Below are 18,280 nucleotides of genomic sequence, written 5' to 3' on the forward strand. Positions count from 1 at the left end.
CTTTCTGCCCCCCTTCCATGCCTGGGAAATTGTCTTTGCCCTTTAAGATATCACTCAGTGCATCCTCTTCTGTGCCCAGGTGGCCAGGTGCCCAGGCGCTGAGTGCTCCCTTTCCCCTGCTCCCCTTCCACTGCTGACGCACTTCATCTTCTCACTCATAACTCTACAATCAATTGTCCAAACATCTATCTCCTCAAAGAGACTGAGACTCATCAGGGAAGTCTTTTCCATCTAAGTCCAGTGAACCAGTAGTGTCTGGCTTATAAAAGGCACTAAATAAATGCTGCTCAAGGAACGAACTGTAAAAACTACAGACCCACTTCATCAATGGGCTAATACCACATACAAGCTCTCTATGGAGTCTCTAGGAATTCATATGCTGTTTCCTTTTCTCTATATATACATATAACATAGTTCAACAATTCCACTTTTAAAAAGCTGGTTCCACATGTTCAGTTGTATGCCATTACACACCACTGGCATTAGTTATGTTCACACTTAACTCACCAGTTGGATAGGTCGTATTGACATGATTATGTTATTTGATCCTCCCCAGTCAAAAAAGCATTTGTATTTCCCTTTCTCTAAAATGTACTGTTCTCCACAGAAAAACTTCTGCTGGTAGGCAACCCATCTAGTAGGGGAAAAAGGAAAAAGAACAGTGGTGATGTAGAACTGAGCAGCCAACAGTTTTAAATACCAAAGAATCGCTCAAGGTTCTCTGGGTGGAAGACAACTTACACTCCACTTTTAACATGAATGGATCTTGTTTCAGTGCCAAAGCCAATTTCTTCTAAGTCAGAGATTTCCTGATTTCTGATCTCGATAAATTTTCCACTTTCCAGGTCAGATTCAAACAGTGTGATGGAAGATTCTATAAAATTCTACAAAGAGGAAGAGGAAAAGTTTAGAAAAATGTGTGCATTTTGTTTTACAGATTGCTAAATCTCTGCACAATTTTCACATACTTGTGGGATAATTTTCACATACGTAGCTCCAGGAAGAATTTTAAATGGCACTGGAAACAATTTTAATAGTCACTATTCCTACATACCAGTAGTTTTTAAAAAAAGCCTCAGTGTTTACTTTAATCAGAAAAACAGAACATTTTTTATAGAAATGGAAATCAGTCAACAGCTGGTAAATTGCTAGGACTTAGAGGCTACCATGTAAAACACCAATTGGAAAGAAACTAAACTCTTGTAACTAAAGACCAAAAGCTACATGAAACAAAATGGGCAAGGAGGGAGAGGATTTTATACACTTAAATGAAACAGGAAAAAAAAGTCTGCGTGACAAAAGAAAAATTACTAAAAAATTAGAGAGAAAATTTAAAAAATTTCTAGTCAGAGAACATATTTGAAGCAAAATTATCAGAAAAACTCTAAGAACCCAAATTAATAAGTCAGCAAAAAACACAGACAATTCACAAAAAGTTAAAAACAAGCAAAGGTCTAATTTCACTAGTAATAATAAATTCAAATGAAAACAACCGACACAATGATCACTTTTTAAATGAAGAAGGACCTTAAAATCCAGTTGTGTCTGGGAACACTGCTGGTAAAAATACACATTGGACAGCTATTTTAGAAAATAACTTAGAAATATGTTAAAAGACTGAAACTATTCACACTATTTGAGCCTAAAATTAATTCCTTTTTGAATTTCTTAAAGAAAGTAGACAGCAGGCAATTTATATGCAAAGATGCATTAGTTGTAACAGTGAAAAGCTGTAAACAATGTAAATGTCCAAAAGATGTATAAAGATAAACTTGTATGCACCTACCACTTGAGGGAATAAATATAAAGGGTTTTTTTTACAAGCTAACAGTTAAATATATCCTATACTTACTACTGACCAGGAGTTTTATGTGCACTGTTTTCAAAAGAGCCACCACATGAGATTATATTATTATCGCACCCATTTTACAATTAAGAAATTGAGTGATTATAATTATACTGGGTAATACACATATTAATATATGTATATGAGTATATACACACTTTTATAAAAACATATCTATGTATCTGCCATTTTGCATATGCAGAAACCAAGGCTTTAATAAGCCCACTAGTGATCTGCCTTAAAGTACCCAGAATAAGCCTCCCAACTGGAGTATGTTTATAGCCTGGGTGCCACATCAACACACTCGGCTGTATTGACAACACACGCTTCCATCACCTAAGTACCCAAACATGCCTTTGGCTCTTGCAACCTGAAAATGTGTAATTAGCTCGGGGCAGCTGGGAAGCAGAATCAACAGCCACCAACCAAGCCAGGTCCCAAAACGGTGGGCAGGCCTTTAGCAGCTCTGTTACACGGGCCTCTCCTGTCACTCCTGTGACTCTGGGAAGCTCCACCTCTGCTTCTACTTCTTCTGCCTCCACGCCTGCCTGTTCTCTACTCCCTGTTGGGGTTTTTGGAATGGAGGAGCAAGGCCAAGATGAAAAAATGCCATGGGTCTGTCACTGTATTATGCTGGAGTCAAATGGGACAAAGAAAAACATATACAGATTTGTGCCTGTGTACGCTGTTTGTGCCCTTTCATGACCATAACTTGTGTTGTGGAGTGAGGTACTTGGCCAGAGCAGTGATCTGCACGGAACTCACTGTGTGGGCTGTAGGGGAGGGACAGCAGAGGGGAGGGTGAGCTGGGAAGCAGGCTGCAGGCACAGGCCACTTGGCAGCAATGCAGCCCGGAGTCAAGTGCAGAGGAGGACTCCACTGTCACAGGGTCCGTAGTGAAGCAAGGGTGTTGACAGCACAAGTTCACAAATAAATTTACTCCCATGGCTTGAGTCTGTGTCCTTCCTGCTCTGTCTCCAATCCCCAGAGACTTCGCCAAGGGCCGCAGGCATCTCCTAAGTGGTCGCTCTCCTCTACTCACGGCTTTTTGTGCCTTACAGCTTCTGTCTTCCATCTTTTTCTAAGTGCCCCCTGCACCACTCCCCTAGTTTTGACCCCCTCTCCATTTTCCCCCAGACCTGCCAAATATACAGTATCTGATCTAGTTGACTAGTTGCCATCAATATGGTGGCCCTTTTGGGCAGAGTCCTAACAAAAAAAACTTTTAGCTGTCTTGTTCAGGAGGTGACTGCAACAGGCACTCAGAGTCCTGTCCTGAGTAAGCCCTTCGAGGTTCCTCTGTCATTGCCATCCCCACTTTCTTGGTCATAATTAAATCACTTTGAAAGTTACGCTGATTCCAGTGGAGCTCCACAGCTCAGGAAGAATGAATAAGGATGGAATGACCTCAAATTTATATCCCCTTTTATTTTTTTAAAGCACTTAAACCCACTTATACTTTAATATAGTCTCAGGCACAGTATTCCCACTGCTAGAGAAAAGCAACGAGCCGTTGCTGCAGGACCAAAGATAAGTCTTAAGGATTAGCAGTTTGACTATTTTGAAATTCCATAAACTCCTTCAGCTGGCTGGGCCCCAGAGCTCTCATTCTCCCCGCCACACACACACACCCTGGGGGCGACATAACAAGACACATGTGCAGATCTAGTGCATCCATTAACTTGGGAGCAACACTGGTCTCTGCTGCGTTCCACCTGGTTTCAGAGACCTGAAAAGGGGCCCCAAATCTGAAAACCACCACAAAAGCAAATCCAAAACAGCTAGTAAGAAACTGAGGGGAAACAAGTCTACCAAGACAGTTTTGTTGAGGAAGCCAAGGAATAAAAATTCCTTCTTTAGTCCCTGGAGTCTAAATACTGCTATATTCCTTCTGGTCTTGTCCTTTAGAGATAATCAAGTCCAAGTCAACACATCCGCCTGACTCATTTGGAGTTAGGAACACATTTCTGATCGTACTCTCCCCAGCACTCCGGGACACGGCCCACGTTATCCCCAAGGAATTCGTCCAGGATTTGACCTCAGTAGCTCTGCAGTGTTCTGCGCCCTGGAGCCAGGACGTGAGGAAACCGCACTGTACTGTGTGGTTTTTCTCTCTATCGTCTTATTTATTTTGTGCTACTTCAACCTACATCTTCAGTGCAGCAGTTCGCTCGCTCCAAGGTTAGAGACGCCTGAGAGCCCTCGTGGGGAGACCACGCCTCACATCAGTTCTGCCTGACACCGTGCGTGGGTCTGTGACAACCACAAAGTTGGAGCTCCTCTATCTACATACGGTCTTACATACTTACACTTTTTAAAGAGGGTAGACCTTATGTTAAGTCTTTTTTTATCACACACACAAATAAGTAGTAAAGGGGGTGGAAGGAAACTTGGGGAGGTGATGAATATGTCAGTGGCCTTGATGGCAGCGATGGTTCGACAGGCGTTGACTTATCCCCCAACTCACTTAGTTGTGCACATTAAATACAGGGTCCCGCACAAATAATGCCCCTTTTTTTATTACAAACTCTTTTATTACAAAACCATAAGCATGTAATTCTGTAACATAACAATATCACATTCAAGCACGCCAAGTGACATTTTAGGTGAAATGTTCAAATTAAAACTACAAATTATTACACCCATATTATTACCCTACCGACCACACTCAAGTAGGCCTTACTTCTGCCGGGCCTGATGTGTACAGCTTTGTAGATGTCAATCATGCCTCAACAAAACAGATTTTAAAAAAAGAGAACTGCCTAATTACATGCTGTGTCTAGCTTGTAACATTTTTTAAAAGTGTATCTTGATAAGTTTTTAAGAATTTTTTCTTAATAAAGTTTGGCCTTATTTTTTTAAATTTAATTTATTTATCTTTAGAAGGGAAGGGAAGGAAAGAAGGAGAGAAATATCAATGTATGGTTGCTTCTGGTGCATCCCCTGCTGGGAACTGGCCCCTGCTGGGAACTGGCCTGCAACCCAGGCATGTGCCCTGACAGGGAATCGAACCGCAATCTTTTGGTTCGCAGGCCCATGCTCAATCCATTGAGCTACACCAGCCAGGGCTTAAGGAATTTTAATAATGTATTTAAAATCTAAATTTTCTAAATACATAATTTTTTAAGTATATTTCATCTACAAATATTTTAGTGAACATAAATTTAAATTATAACTAAACTGAAAGTTCATGTAAGCTATTATTTATTTTATACATGTGCATTATTCTGCAATGTGACCATACATTTATAGTTATGAATGAAATGCTAATCAACCTTTGGTTGAACGAGATCCAGTTTTCCACGTTAAGGTGTTACTTTAGGCTAAACCACTTTGTAAATGAGGAAAGTGGATGATATGGTGGAGGCTCCCGAGTAAGGCAGGCTCAATCACAGCTTCACCGCGGGCTCAGCCCCTTGGTGCCTCGGTGTCTGTGCCTGCACGACAGGGCTCACTCACGAGTGGCTCGCTGCCTTTGTGAAGGCGAACTGTCAGCGGGCATGTAGCAAAGTGTTAGAATACGATAGTGAGGGCCGTGCAAACATCTTTAGCTATAACCCAACTACTAATCTTAATTAAAACAATCTAATTTAAAGAGAATAGAAGATTTTCTTTGAAGGGTACTTTTACTCATTTACATAAAAGCTGAGTGCCATCATTTTGGTAAATGCTGTGAGTTTTGTGTGCAGCACTAATACATGCTGATCTATGCCAGTTTTTCCAATGGGTATTATCATAGACTACATCAAACATTTCTTAATTATTTAGCTATACAGGATGGGGAAAAGTAAGTGTACACTGTTTCCTTTTGAATATAATAATAATTAATAAATAATATAAGAATAATAATTAGTGTATTCAAAAGTAGATACAACTGTGAGCCTACTTTTGCCCCACCCTGTATAGTTAGTTATAAGTATTCATATCTTTTTACATTTTCTACTATTGGTAGATTTCAACTAGTGACAGGAGGGCTTTTTTTTGTTTGCACGCTTCCTTCTCACCATGCCATTTCTTGAATCGGTCACCAAAAAAGAGCCTTCTAAACTGCTAATCAGACTCACTAGGTCTCAAATCCCTGAGTGGCTCATGGTAAAGTCAATAAAAAAACCCCTGAACTCCTCCCCCTGGCATATAAGGCCCCTCACTACCTGGTTCTGCATGCGTCTTTCCAGAGTTCTCCCTGACACGCTGACATGGATGCACTTCCCAGACACACCCCCTCTTACTTAACATGGCAGTGTCTCAACCTCAGCACTGTTAACTTTTAGGTCAGATGACTCCTTCTTTGTTAGGGGGTGGGAGTAGGGAGTTGTCCTGTGGACTGCAGACATTTATCAGGATCCCTGGCCTCTACCCACTACATGTCAGTAGCTCCCCCACCACGTCCCCCATCCCCGGCCCACACACCATGACAGTGCAAACTTTCTGCAGACACTGCCAACGCCCCCCAGGGGTTAAAACCACCTCAAGCTGAGAACCACTGGCTGACATCCTTGCCTTTTGGCATGTTAATCTCTTGCTAAAACTGCACCTACCTTTCCCCTTCACCCTGTCCTGAGTATCTTCACTTGGCTAACGGCCGAACTTGAAATTTCAACTCAGCTGTCATCTTAACCTCTTCTCACTTCCAGTTAGGAGTAACTGACCTTTTTTTGACTACCCTGAGCACTTTGCGCTCAATCCAATCAGTCAAACGATATTAAACATTTATATAAGTATTGTTTCCCTGCCAGAGTCCTGCTCTGTGAACCAGGGACTGTCTCTGGCCACTGTATCTCCAGTACCTGGCACAATACAGTTATCACAGCAGGTGCTCGAAGAATGTAGAGTCAATGGACGAAAAAGTAACAGTACCATTCTGGAGTGATAATGTCAGTTAGAACAGGCAAGTCACATAAGCAGTTCAGTCTTGTGCCCTCTGGTTTTAGAAACACTTTATAACCTCATGTTCTTCAGAGATCATGTCCAAGTTTTATGGAAAGATACAGAGAGAGAAATTAAGAATTTGGGAGCTAACTCACAGCTTGTAAGTACCGGAAAGACAAGATGGGGCCACTCAATGCCCTGCAAGCAGTACTGTCTTCAAAATCTCCTTCTTCAAGCAAGAACTGCTGGCCTTTAAAGTGTTCTTTTTCATAGGCAACCCACCTAGAAATACACAGGACACCAACTGAGCCATTAATAAAACTGTAGTCAAGAAAACACAAAAAAAATTGTGAGAAAGCACCTCGTTCCACATCACCATATTTTAAAAAGCAACACATTTATTTTGCTACCATTTACAAAGACATGTTGTCTGCATCCCGGACCAATAATTTTTAGAGTCGGTGGTTTGGAGGCTCTTCCCAATGAAAGGTTGACTTTCACTGCGAGAGTTACAGAATTGCAACAAAGTAACGGGCATTACATTTATGCGGTGTGGCCTCAAAATGGCTGCAGAGTAGTTTGCCAAGTAAAAAATAACAGAAAGCACAAATGAGCAATGAAAAAGGCTACACACCCATGCTGAGATTCAAAGACTATCGTTCTTGTTTTACAGACCAAGCCCTCCTGGAACCACAGAATGATAACTCTTTTAACATTTACTTAGGGTTTAAGTCAAAGGAACTGCTCACTAGGCTTTAAACCTAAAACACATTACAGGGGGCATTTAGCAAAGAGAACGTGGGAAATGCGACCAAGCTGGGTTAGCCTGCGTGGCCTGCACGCACACGTCTGTAAGCGTTCACAGAGGGAAATGTGGCTCCCACCAGTTTATCAGCAGTGATAAAGGACACAGGAAGCACCGTGGCAGAGTACTTCTCAGGGACACAGGTTTCCTGACTTCCAATCTAAAACCATCAGTGCAGAACACTGATACTCAGCTCCTCCACCAAACGTACATTTTACGGAGTAATGGGAGTAGCTAGTGCAGTGTGTTCACAATATAGGGGGGTGGTCCACGATGCGTGCTGACCTGCTTAACTCTGCCTTCGGCTGCCAGGCCACATTCATACCAAGGATGAGTATTTTGGGCTTCTGTGTTGGGACTTCTGAATTCTGGAGTTTGACAAAATGAAGCCTGGTAGGGCTACGGGTATTTTTTTTCCTTTTCCACCCCTATTATAGTTGTGAACATATAAAAAATATTCCAAAGAATCGTTTCTGTAGGGTGCAAAATTATGGCAGCTGCTCAGTGATGGATCTGGTCCCCAGTCAGGGTGCATACGGGTGGCGACTGATTGATATTTCTTTCTCAAATCAATGTCTGTATCTCCCTTCTCCTCTCTAAAACCTATAAACATATCCTTCTCTGAGAATCGATAAACATATCCTTGGGTGAGGATTAATAAAAAAGGCCCAGCCCAGCCAGGACAAAGATTTTCTGGGGTTCTGGCCCTAGTAACTGCTGATTGAGAACAGGCTTTACACTTAGGAGACCTTTGGGGGCTTCCAAAAAGCAGTTCGGGGCTGGAGGGCTATTAATATAAAAATGCTTGACTTTGAGACAGACAAGCCAGGCTACTTCTGTAAGGAGGGGGGGCTCGCTGTCAAGGTCCTCAGCACAGAAGGCCAACCACGGTCAACAGAAGGCAGGACCGAAACCGGGGCTCTCATCCGTGCTCATCATCTGTGAAAAAACGATTTTATTTGCAATTCTTACTTCTGTGCTGTGCTTAGCAATACTAAGTGTTGAAGTTTTAGAAACTGTTTTCTATATTTAATCTATCTCCAAATCTATAATACCAGGAGTTCAGAGAATGCTGTTAGTAACTAATATATTTTTTATTCCCCATATTATCGAAGGAACGTATATCTTCAGACAAAGGAAAGCTGTTTTGCTCTACTCAGCACTGTTGGTGCACTGATGTTGAAAAGACAGACTATAAATCAAGTCCTGGAAAGGGGGCACTCACACGCCGCCGATGACACGAACTGATCCAATTCCATGGAAGTCCTCATCGTTTTTTAAAAAATCTGGGACGGAATCTATATGTTCACTAAACTCTTTGGCCTGTCCATGGAAGTGAGGTTTTTCATAAATTATAACCTGAAAAATATGAAAGGAAATTATTTTAGATTAGATACCTACTGAGTTACTGAAGTGGTGCTCAAGACAATGGCATGAAGAGGGACTGCTGTTTCTCCATGAATATATTCTTATGATCCATCACAGTGTGTAATATCCACAGGGAATAAATGAGTCTTCAACATCATAAAGATAAAGTATCTAATTAATAGTGTACGTCTCTCAGAGTAACACACTCGAGGCTGATCACGTTGTTCTGGTTCCCCAAATCCTAGGACCGTCTCGTAGGATAAACTGCCTTGAATTATCTAAGTTTATGCCTGTGATTAGGACTTAATACAACCCTGCCTTCTATTTATTGAACTGTCCCTTTGAGAAATAAAAAGTCTCTTGAGGTCCCAGGGCATAATAATGAATTATCTATTGATTTGAGAAAATATATGCTGTTTCTTATAACACTGCTTACGTGGTCATTACTATTCAGCAAGAAGAAACAGACAGGCTAATTCTTGAATTGAAGTATAAAGTTTCCAAAAGTAATACATGATTAAAAAAACAGTATTTGTACGCCCTACTTGATTTAAATTGGGAGGGGAAGGTAAGTACAGAAGGAAACAGACCCCCAGCATTTCATTTACTTTGCGCTTGGACGGGTGCAAGCGCTTCTCTTTTCCATTTTGATGCTCTTCATTCCCAAGCATGAGCTGTCCTCCGTGTGTGGAAGGGATGACAACACTGGTCTACCCACACTCTGTCACGGGCCCCATTTGTGGCTAATGGCATAATTTGCACACAACCGGCAATCCATGACCTTGGTGAATTAAAACCCTGTCTTTACCCACATTGAACCAGCGGGTAATAGCTCTCATACATTGAAAAACTGACAAAATTATACAGACAAATAAATGTGTAGCACTGCTCCTGCAGTTTTTGTTATTAAGTTTTCACCGGGCACTGTGTTGGAAGTAATACAGTTTTATTTGGGTTTAATACAGGCTACACATTCTGAACACACTCAAAGCAGGAAAGAAGCTATAATTCTTTAGTGAATCAGCCATCAGCTAACATTTAACAACTTGAAAACTGTGAGTGGCCACGACTGCTGTTCCATTCATATACCTCTACAACCTGTCAAACCACAAAGGTCCGAAGAAGACTCGGTCTGCGGCACCTGGAGCTCTGATTCTGCAAACAAGGAGTCGCTCAGGGAGTGTCTCAGCTAATTCTGCATCTATTAAATCCCTGGTCTGAAACTCTGGGTACAAGTCAGAATCATGGGAGCTCTGAAACATGTGACTACACCCCAGACCAAAAGAGTTATCTCTGTGAGTGGAACCCAGACATAAGTATTTTTGAAAAAATCTCAGATATGTATGATTCCACCATTGAGCCAAGATGTATTAGATACACTCAGATATTAAGTCCCAAAGGCCTCCATCTCTGTCATTGAGAGAATGATAGTCAATTCCATAAATTAGGAAGTCCCAAAACAGGAGGTTGGGATGAGTTGTGTCTTGTGTTGGAGGAAAAAAGAAAAATAGATAAATTCCTGCCTCCATACCTATCTCTGGAGGTGCCGTGGCCTCATTCAACAGAGGCCTGTTTGTACCTTTGGTCACGGCACAGTTAACATTCCGATGTCTGTTCGTGCATTCATAATTCTCCTCCACCTTTCCTTCCCATATGTGCCTAATCTCGGCATCACCACCACTCCACTGCTTACTGCCTCTACCCTTCAAATACTCTTGATTAAAAAACAGCCACCTTCTGATCATCCTTGATCTCCTTGAGCATCACTCCCAAAGGCCCACAAGTTATCTGCACTTGAATGTCTGTCTGGCTGCCACCTGTATCTGACTCCAAACAAAAATGAAACTTATCACCTTATCGCCTGTTCATAGGCGCTTACTGGGTTTGCCTGGGTTTTCAGTACAGACCTTGACCTTTGCATTCTGACCCCACGCCCCACTCCCAGCCTGGGCTCTCAGCAACCCTGCTGTGCAGTCACTTCCCGCCACCCCACACCCATGAGCTAGCCACTGCTAGCATGTATCACGGCAACTGCTTTCTGTTTTACAGTTTGAAATACTTAAAGAATAATATTCAAACTTCTTAACTTACTACAAGAGTCTATTCAACACTTACCTTTAAGTTCATAGGCATTTCCACTTTTAGTCCACCCTTAAAAGATGACAAGAAATTTTAATGTTAGATACATAAATATTTAAAAACATCTGAAAGTAACTGTGATGCATATAGGTTATATAAAAATCTGACTGGTGAAGATTACTTGCTAAAGTTAAGTTGTGTTAATTTAAAATGTTAAGAACAGAACTCTGCAACAGCTAAAATCAAATAAGACTTCTCTACATCAATGTGGGTGAAACAACAGACACTAAAGAGATACTTTCCAGCTTACAACAAGTACAAAGGAGACTGAACTTTATTTAGTCCTTACGCACACAAGCAACTAAAGATTTAATCCCACTACAGAGGATACAAAAATAAGAGGGGAGTTGTTAGTGGATTTTTAAAAATTATATTTTATTGGTTATGTTATTGCAGCTGTCCTGACTTTACTCCCTCTGCCCCTGTCCACACAGCACCTCTCACTCCCGGAAGCAGTCCCCCCACCACTGCTCATACCTATGGGTCATGTGTGTAAGTTGTTTGGCTACCCCATTGCCTATACTGTACTTTACATCCCCATGGCTATTCTGTAACTACCTATTTGTACTTCTTAATCCCCTTACCTTTCACCCATTCTCCCCCTCCACCATTCCATCTGGCAACCACTGAAACTCCCTCCATATCCATGATTCCGTCTCTGTTCCTCTTGTTTTTCAGATTCAACTGTTGATAGGTATGTATTTTTTTGCTAGTTTATTGTTCATAGTTTTGATCTTCTTTTCCTTAAACAAGTCCCTTTGTCAGTTCATATAATAATGGTTTGGTGATGATGAACTCCTTTAGTTTTTTCTTGTCTGGGGAGCTCTCTTCTCTGCCCTTCAATTCTAAATGACAGCTTTGCTGGGTAGAGCCATCTTGGCTGTAGGTCTCTGCTTTTCATGACTTTGAATATTTCTTGCCGATCCCTTCTAGCCTGCAAAGTTTCTTTTGAGAAATCAGTTGACAGTCTTGTGGGAACTCCCCTGTAGGTATCTAACTGCTTTTCTCTTGGTGCTTTTAAGATTCTCTCTTTTATCTTTAACCTTTGGCATTTTAATTATGATGTCTTGGAGTGGCCTCTTTGCATTCACCTTCTTTGAGACTGTGCTTCCTGGACTTCCTTCAGCAAACTAGGGAAATTTTCTTTCATTATTTTTTCAAATAGATTTCCAATTTTTTTTCTTTCACTTTTCCTCACATCATAGGATGACCCTATGATGCGAATGTTGGACCTCTTGACATTGTCCCAGAGGCTGCTTATACTATCCTCATTTTTCTGCATTCATTTTTGTTCCTGTTGTTCTGATTGGTTACTTTTTATTTCTTTATGTTCCAAATCATTGATTTATTTTCAGGTTCATCTACTCTACTGTTGTTTCCCTGAAAATTTCTCTTTATTTCAATTACTGTAACCCTCGTTTCTGTGTTTTGAACTCTCCATCTGATAGGTTGCAGAGTTCCTTATCTGCATTTCACTTAGGTCTTTTTCTGAAGTATTGATCTGCTCTTTCATTTGGTCCATGTTTGTCTCCTCTGTCTCCTGTGTTTGTTTCTATGTTTTAGGTAGAGCTACTTTGACTCCATGTCTTGAGAATGTGGCATAATGGAGTAGGTGTGCTGTAGGGTCCAGTGGCACAGCCTGTAACCCAAGCTGGGTATTTGAGGTGCACCCTTTCCATGGGCTGAGCATACCCTCCTCTTGTAGTTGAGCCTTGGTTGCTGTTGGTAGATCAATGAGAGGGATTTACCCAGTTCAGGTAGCTGAAAGGACTGGCTGTGACCACTGACCACCAACTTCTGCCTTCTGTGGAGGATCAGGTGTGCAGAGGCAGGGTGGTGGTTCTCTGACATGGTCTATAGCTCTCCACTGACTGTGCTGGCCTTGGGGTTTCCCAGGTGGTGCAGGCCAAGGTAACCCCCCAGTGGTGTTTTGCCAGGGCCACCCTGCCTCAGCTATAAAGCAGTATGAGATGGCTGCTACTTGTGCTGGGCTTGGAGATTCCCAGCCAACGCCAAGCTGTGAATTTAGGCTGTCTGCTGCTAGTGCTGGGCCTGGGGCTCACCAAGATCTGCTGCTGTTTGTTAGAAAGAATTTAGGAGGTTGTGAAGTTTTGTGAAGTATGAGCCAGGACCAGCCATTCATAAAAAAAAAGAAGCTTGGATGGGCCTGTAAGCTGGGTGGAGCAGTCTCTGGGGATCTCCAAGGCGGGTCAAACAGTGTCAGCCAGTTGGATGGAGTCTCGGATATGGCATCCCCCTGCTGGCTCAGTGTGGATGAATGTGGTTTCTTTAATTCCATAGTTATTTTTTAAAATATATTTTATTGATTATGCCATTACAGTTGTCCCATTTCCCCCATTCATTCCCTTCCACCCTGCACACCCCTCCCCCACCATTCCCCCCCTTTAGTTTATGTCCATGTGTCACAAGTTCTTTAGATTCTATATTTCCCATACTATTCTTGCCCTCCCCCCTGTCTATTTTCTACCTACCATCTATGCTACTTATTTTCTGTACCTTCTCCCCTGTTCTACTCCTCCCACTCCCCTGTTGCTAACCCTCCATGTGATCTTCATTTCTATGGTTCTGCTCCTGATCTAGCTGTCCTCTTAGTTTGCTTTTGTTTTAGATGTGGTTCTTAATAACTGTGAGTTTGCTGTCCTTTCACTGTTCATATTTTTTATCTTCTTTTTCTTAGGTAAGTCCCTTAACATTTCATATAATAAGGGCTTGGTGATGATGAACTCCTTGAATTTGGTCTTATCTGAGAAGCACTTTATCTGTCCTTCCATTCTAAATGAAAGCTTTGCTGGATAGAGCAATCTTGGATGTAGGTCTTTGGATTTCATGACTTGGAATACTTCTTTCCAGCCCCTTCTTGCCTGGAAGGTCTCTTTTGAGAAATCTTCTGACAGTCTGATGGGGGCTCCTTTGTAGGTGACTGTCCCCTTACCTCTTGCTGCTTCTAGGATTCTCTCTTTCATTTGAATCTTGGCTAATGTAATTATGATGTGCCTTGGTGTGTTCCTTCTCAGGTCCAACTTCTTTGGGACTCTCTGAGCTTCCTGGACTTCCTGGAAGTCTATTTCCTTTGCCAGATTGGGGAAGTTCTCCTTTATTATTTGTTCAAATAAGTTTTCCACTTGTTGCTCTTCCTCTTCCCCTTCTGGTACCCCTATAATTCGGATGTTGGAATGTTTAAAGATGTCCTGGAGGTTCCTGAGCCTCTCCTCATTTTTACGAATTCTTGTTTCTTTATTCTTTTCTCTTTGGTTGTTTCTTTCTTCCTTCTGGTCCACTCCATTGATTTGAGTCCCAGTTTCCTTTCCATCACTATTAGTTTCCTGTGCATTTCCCTTCATTTCAATTAGTTTAGCCTTCATATGTTCCTCTAATTTGTGACTAAAATCAACCAGTTCTGTGAGCATCCTGATCACAAGTGTTTTGAACTGTTTGAACTGTGCATCTGATAGGTTGGCTATTTCTTGGTCACTTAGAATTACTGGCTCTGGGGCTTTGAGCTGTTCTTGAGCCATAATGTTTTGGTCTGTTTGCACCTGTTATGTATGAGGGGCAGAGCCTTAGTTATTCATCAGGGTGGGGCAACCCAGGTTGCTGGGATGTGATGCTGTATGTGGGGGCGGGGTCAGAGAGGGACAATTGCGGTCCCCTCTGCCACTTCCCGCCACTGGGGCCTGCACAGTCTGTCTCAGCGCTTGCTTCTTCACCGGTTTATCTGTGCGCGAATGTGTGACCATGGTCAGCCAGCCACCCCATGCCCTCACTGGGTCCGCCCATTTCCATCCCATGCCTGGGCTCTGCCAACCACCGCCTGTGCGCCTGGGTTGGTCTGGCCAATTTTTCCTTTGCGACCTGCTCCACCAGCCACTGGCTCCGCCCTGGCAGAGGAGATTTCTAAACCACTTATTACTAAATGTCTTCTCAAAAACTGCTTGGGCTTTCTACATTAGAGCACTTCCTCTTTCAAGTTCTGTGAATACTTTTTATCACGTTTAATGTCTTTGTGGACTCAAGGTTGTAGGCATAAAAAGTACCTCTTTCTTCACAAAACTCTAATTCTATAATCCACTTGTTTCTAATACAACCCCACATTCTGAAGTTTCCTAAAATTTCTTAGTTTGCCTTATTAATTTTTTTAAAAGCGCAAAACAAACAAATATGGTTTCCCACACAGGTAACATTGAATTAACAGTCTGTCCGTCAGATAAAAATGTTTGCAAGAAAAGAAACACTGTGCATACTTATCTGTTAGAAAGCTGCCACTGACAGAGCTGCCCGTTTGTTATTAATGCTGAGCTTATCATGCATCGTACCAGGGAAGAGTATAATTTATAAGTGACTTATAATTAGCATAAAAAAACCAAATTCAGAAGTTTATTAAATATTCAAAAATCTCACAGAATAACACTTAAAAGGAAATAGCATGTATGTGGTAAACTTAGCACAAAGTCATTTCAGACATTTGTCTTCTGGAAAATAATTTACAATTTTCACACATTCTCTATAATGTAAAGAAACAGAAAAACAACGAACCAATAGTTTCTTAATTCAGGAGTATTCACACTCATTTTCAGGACTGAGATGCATAGGCACTTCTCAAAACTATTTAGTTTTGGATTCATGGGTACTTGGAAAATGTTTCTCTTTAAATTTGCTTACCATTTGAAGTGGATACAGTGATTTCATTTCTGCTACAGAAATTTCAAAGAGTCCATGGTCTTCCTCCAAAACTGTGGCTCGCCCCTTAAAATTAACATCTGGGTAGGCAAGCCAACTAAATGAGAAAGGAATGGCAGGTTAAAGTGTAACAGGAATGCCTTAGTCTGGTTCTGTAAAATTGAAAGTAAAAAGGGCTCCATAAAAACAAAACAAAGACCCATCACAGAATTATGCATATAAAACACACTCAGAGTGACTTCACTAAGCAGCATACAACGTGTCCACATGTTATTAAGTAGTTACCTTCAAACACTGCCTGTCCTATAATAAGTCTACTGTAAGTTTTCCAAGCATTACAATTTCCAGTACTTAAAAGGTGTGAGCCCTTTAACTGAGGCAGAATGTAAGTGAAGTATTACTACCATTGTACTATATCCCATTCTTTTTAAAATTAGAGCAATCAGAGGTAGGGACTGTACCAGGCGACTTGCATCGTTGACCTACACTTTTGGAATCTATATCAGTCTATTACTGGCTGCCTCGGGAACAGTATATGATACAGGATTCTCAGAAGACCCAACTACCTTCCACCTAAATTTGATAATTACAAGCACTGGTCATAGACAGGATTAATTACTGGGTCCGCCCAAGAGTTCTGACCCATGGTGGGCAAAGATGAAGAAAGATGCCCTACGATGACCCCAAAATTCTACACCATCGTTGTCAAAGCAGGCGAGAACAATGGATGAGAGAAGAGGGGCCTGTGTGCAAACAGGCATCACGGAATTTGGGATTGTAGCCAACCTGGGACTGATTTAAGATTAAACTCAGAGCCATACTCCTGAGGACACCTTTGGAGCCAGAAAGGCCGAGCCTGGGACCAACCACTTAATTTCCTCTTTTCTGACATGAGAACAGTTCCACCTGCCTGGCCGGAAAAGCGGGCTGATCCACCAAAAGGCACCATGTGCCCGGACTGCAGAGGCCCTCACAAACTACAAGCACTGAGACACTCTGGAAATAGTTTGGACCGCAGGATTTTAGGCCAGCAACATATCTTTTCTCAGTCTTAAAATTTACTGCAGAAAAAGATGGTGGATGCATCTGCCGAGAACTGTGTCTGAGAATCTCTATCTGTTCCTGTGAGTTATACATCAAACACTTAGTAGGAGCCAAAGAAAGACAGAATCTGTTTAATCCCTGCAACAGTCTTTCTTGGGTATCTAGGAGTATAAACAAAATTAATTAGCACCTCAGGAATATGTATGTCACCTACTGAAATATGAAACAAAAGTTAGCTTTGGTGGCCATCAATCACCGTAATAAAGAGAAACTGATACGTACACTCCTGACTTCACAGTGAAGGACACAGATTTGGGGATACTCAGCTCCTCCAAATTAGGGACCGCTCGCTGAATGTAAACAGGACAACATGCTGGGTCAGACGGTGGGCAAAGCTCTATCTCTGGAATACAGCAATCCTGAAAAAAAAATTGGCTTTGAAATCCTCTAAAGAAACACACAGCCCAGTATTCTCATCACCCTGGACTTGCAGTTACAATTGTTCTCATTGTCCAGTTAAATTTCTTCACAAGAGCAGCATAAAGGAAATACTGTTTCTCTGTATCAGTTTTTAAAAATCCAGTTTTTTCAAAAAAATTGTTTTTACAGTTTTCAATTACAGTTGACATTCAGTGTTTTATCAGTTTCAGTGGACAGCAAAGTGGATGGACATTTATACAATTCACGAAGTGATCACCTGATAAGCCCAGTGCCCAGCTGGCACCACCATCCGTGGCTGTCACAACACTGTTGACTGTACTCCCTGCGCTGTATTTACATCCCCGTGACTGTTTTTGTAAAACTGTCAGTTTGTACTTCTTACTCCCTTCACTCCCAAACCTCTCCCATCCGGCAACCAATAAATTTTTCTAAGGTGTTGCACTGATAACATGAAAATTATAGCTATTACTGATCGAAAAAGTATTACTCCAATATTTTCTGCTTTGTTTTTAAAAGTGTTGTTCCATTAAGCAATGCTTAGAGTCACCACACAAGCTGAGCGCCAGAAGTGTGTGTGCCTTCCTTCTTAGAAGCACAACAAAGCCACAGGGAGGAAGGGAGTTAAATAAAAGCTGATCTCATGGGGGACATTAGAAAACAAACAACAGAGAACTACACCCTCAGGGTGTGATCTGATTTACATTGACATAAGGGGTAGGAATTAGAGGTGAGGGTAAAGGAAATCTGTTTTCCTACTTGTGGTATTCTATTTATTTTCTTTAGTACAAGGTGGTTTGAAGAAAAAAGGCATTATGAAATTTGACCCTACATTCCATCATGCATCCACTCTCACCATGTCCTGTCAAACCTTCCTGAAAATTTCACTGGTGTATATCTCTTATCTTCTCCCATGGTCAAGGCCCTTCGTCAAGGCCAGGACTTGGATTATGGGCTCATACTACCAGTCAAGTGCTAGCTACCTTTCAGACAGCTGGGCTTGTCGGAACCCCACTTTCCTCATGCAGGGCCTTGGCTCAGAACCCAAGCACATGGAATCTGTGTTTATTTCC

At 41.7% G+C, this 18,280-nt stretch overlaps 1 protein-coding gene across 1 annotated transcript in view; it reads right to left on the bottom strand.

Moving 5' to 3' along the window:
- Positions 1-18,280, bottom strand: part of CRYBG3 (crystallin beta-gamma domain containing 3) — a 72,903-nt gene that overhangs the window by 40,282 nt on the left and 14,341 nt on the right. Inside the window, exons 6-12 of the mRNA XM_053670225.1 lie at positions 17,052-17,188; positions 15,708-15,822; positions 11,004-11,039; positions 8,746-8,879; positions 6,871-6,997; positions 742-884; positions 508-634 (exon numbers count right to left, since the gene is read on the bottom strand). Coding sequence (XP_053526200.1) covers positions 508-634; positions 742-884; positions 6,871-6,997; positions 8,746-8,879; positions 11,004-11,039; positions 15,708-15,822; positions 17,052-17,188 — 819 coding nt within the window. The remainder of the gene's footprint in view (positions 1-507; positions 635-741; positions 885-6,870; positions 6,998-8,745; positions 8,880-11,003; positions 11,040-15,707; positions 15,823-17,051; positions 17,189-18,280) is intronic.

This window comes from Artibeus jamaicensis, unplaced genomic scaffold (assembly GCF_021234435.1).
Source record: "Artibeus jamaicensis isolate MK-2021 breed Jamaican fruit bat unplaced genomic scaffold, CSHL_Jam_final contig_558, whole genome shotgun sequence".
Classification (NCBI taxonomy): domain Eukaryota; kingdom Metazoa; phylum Chordata; class Mammalia; order Chiroptera; family Phyllostomidae; genus Artibeus; species Artibeus jamaicensis.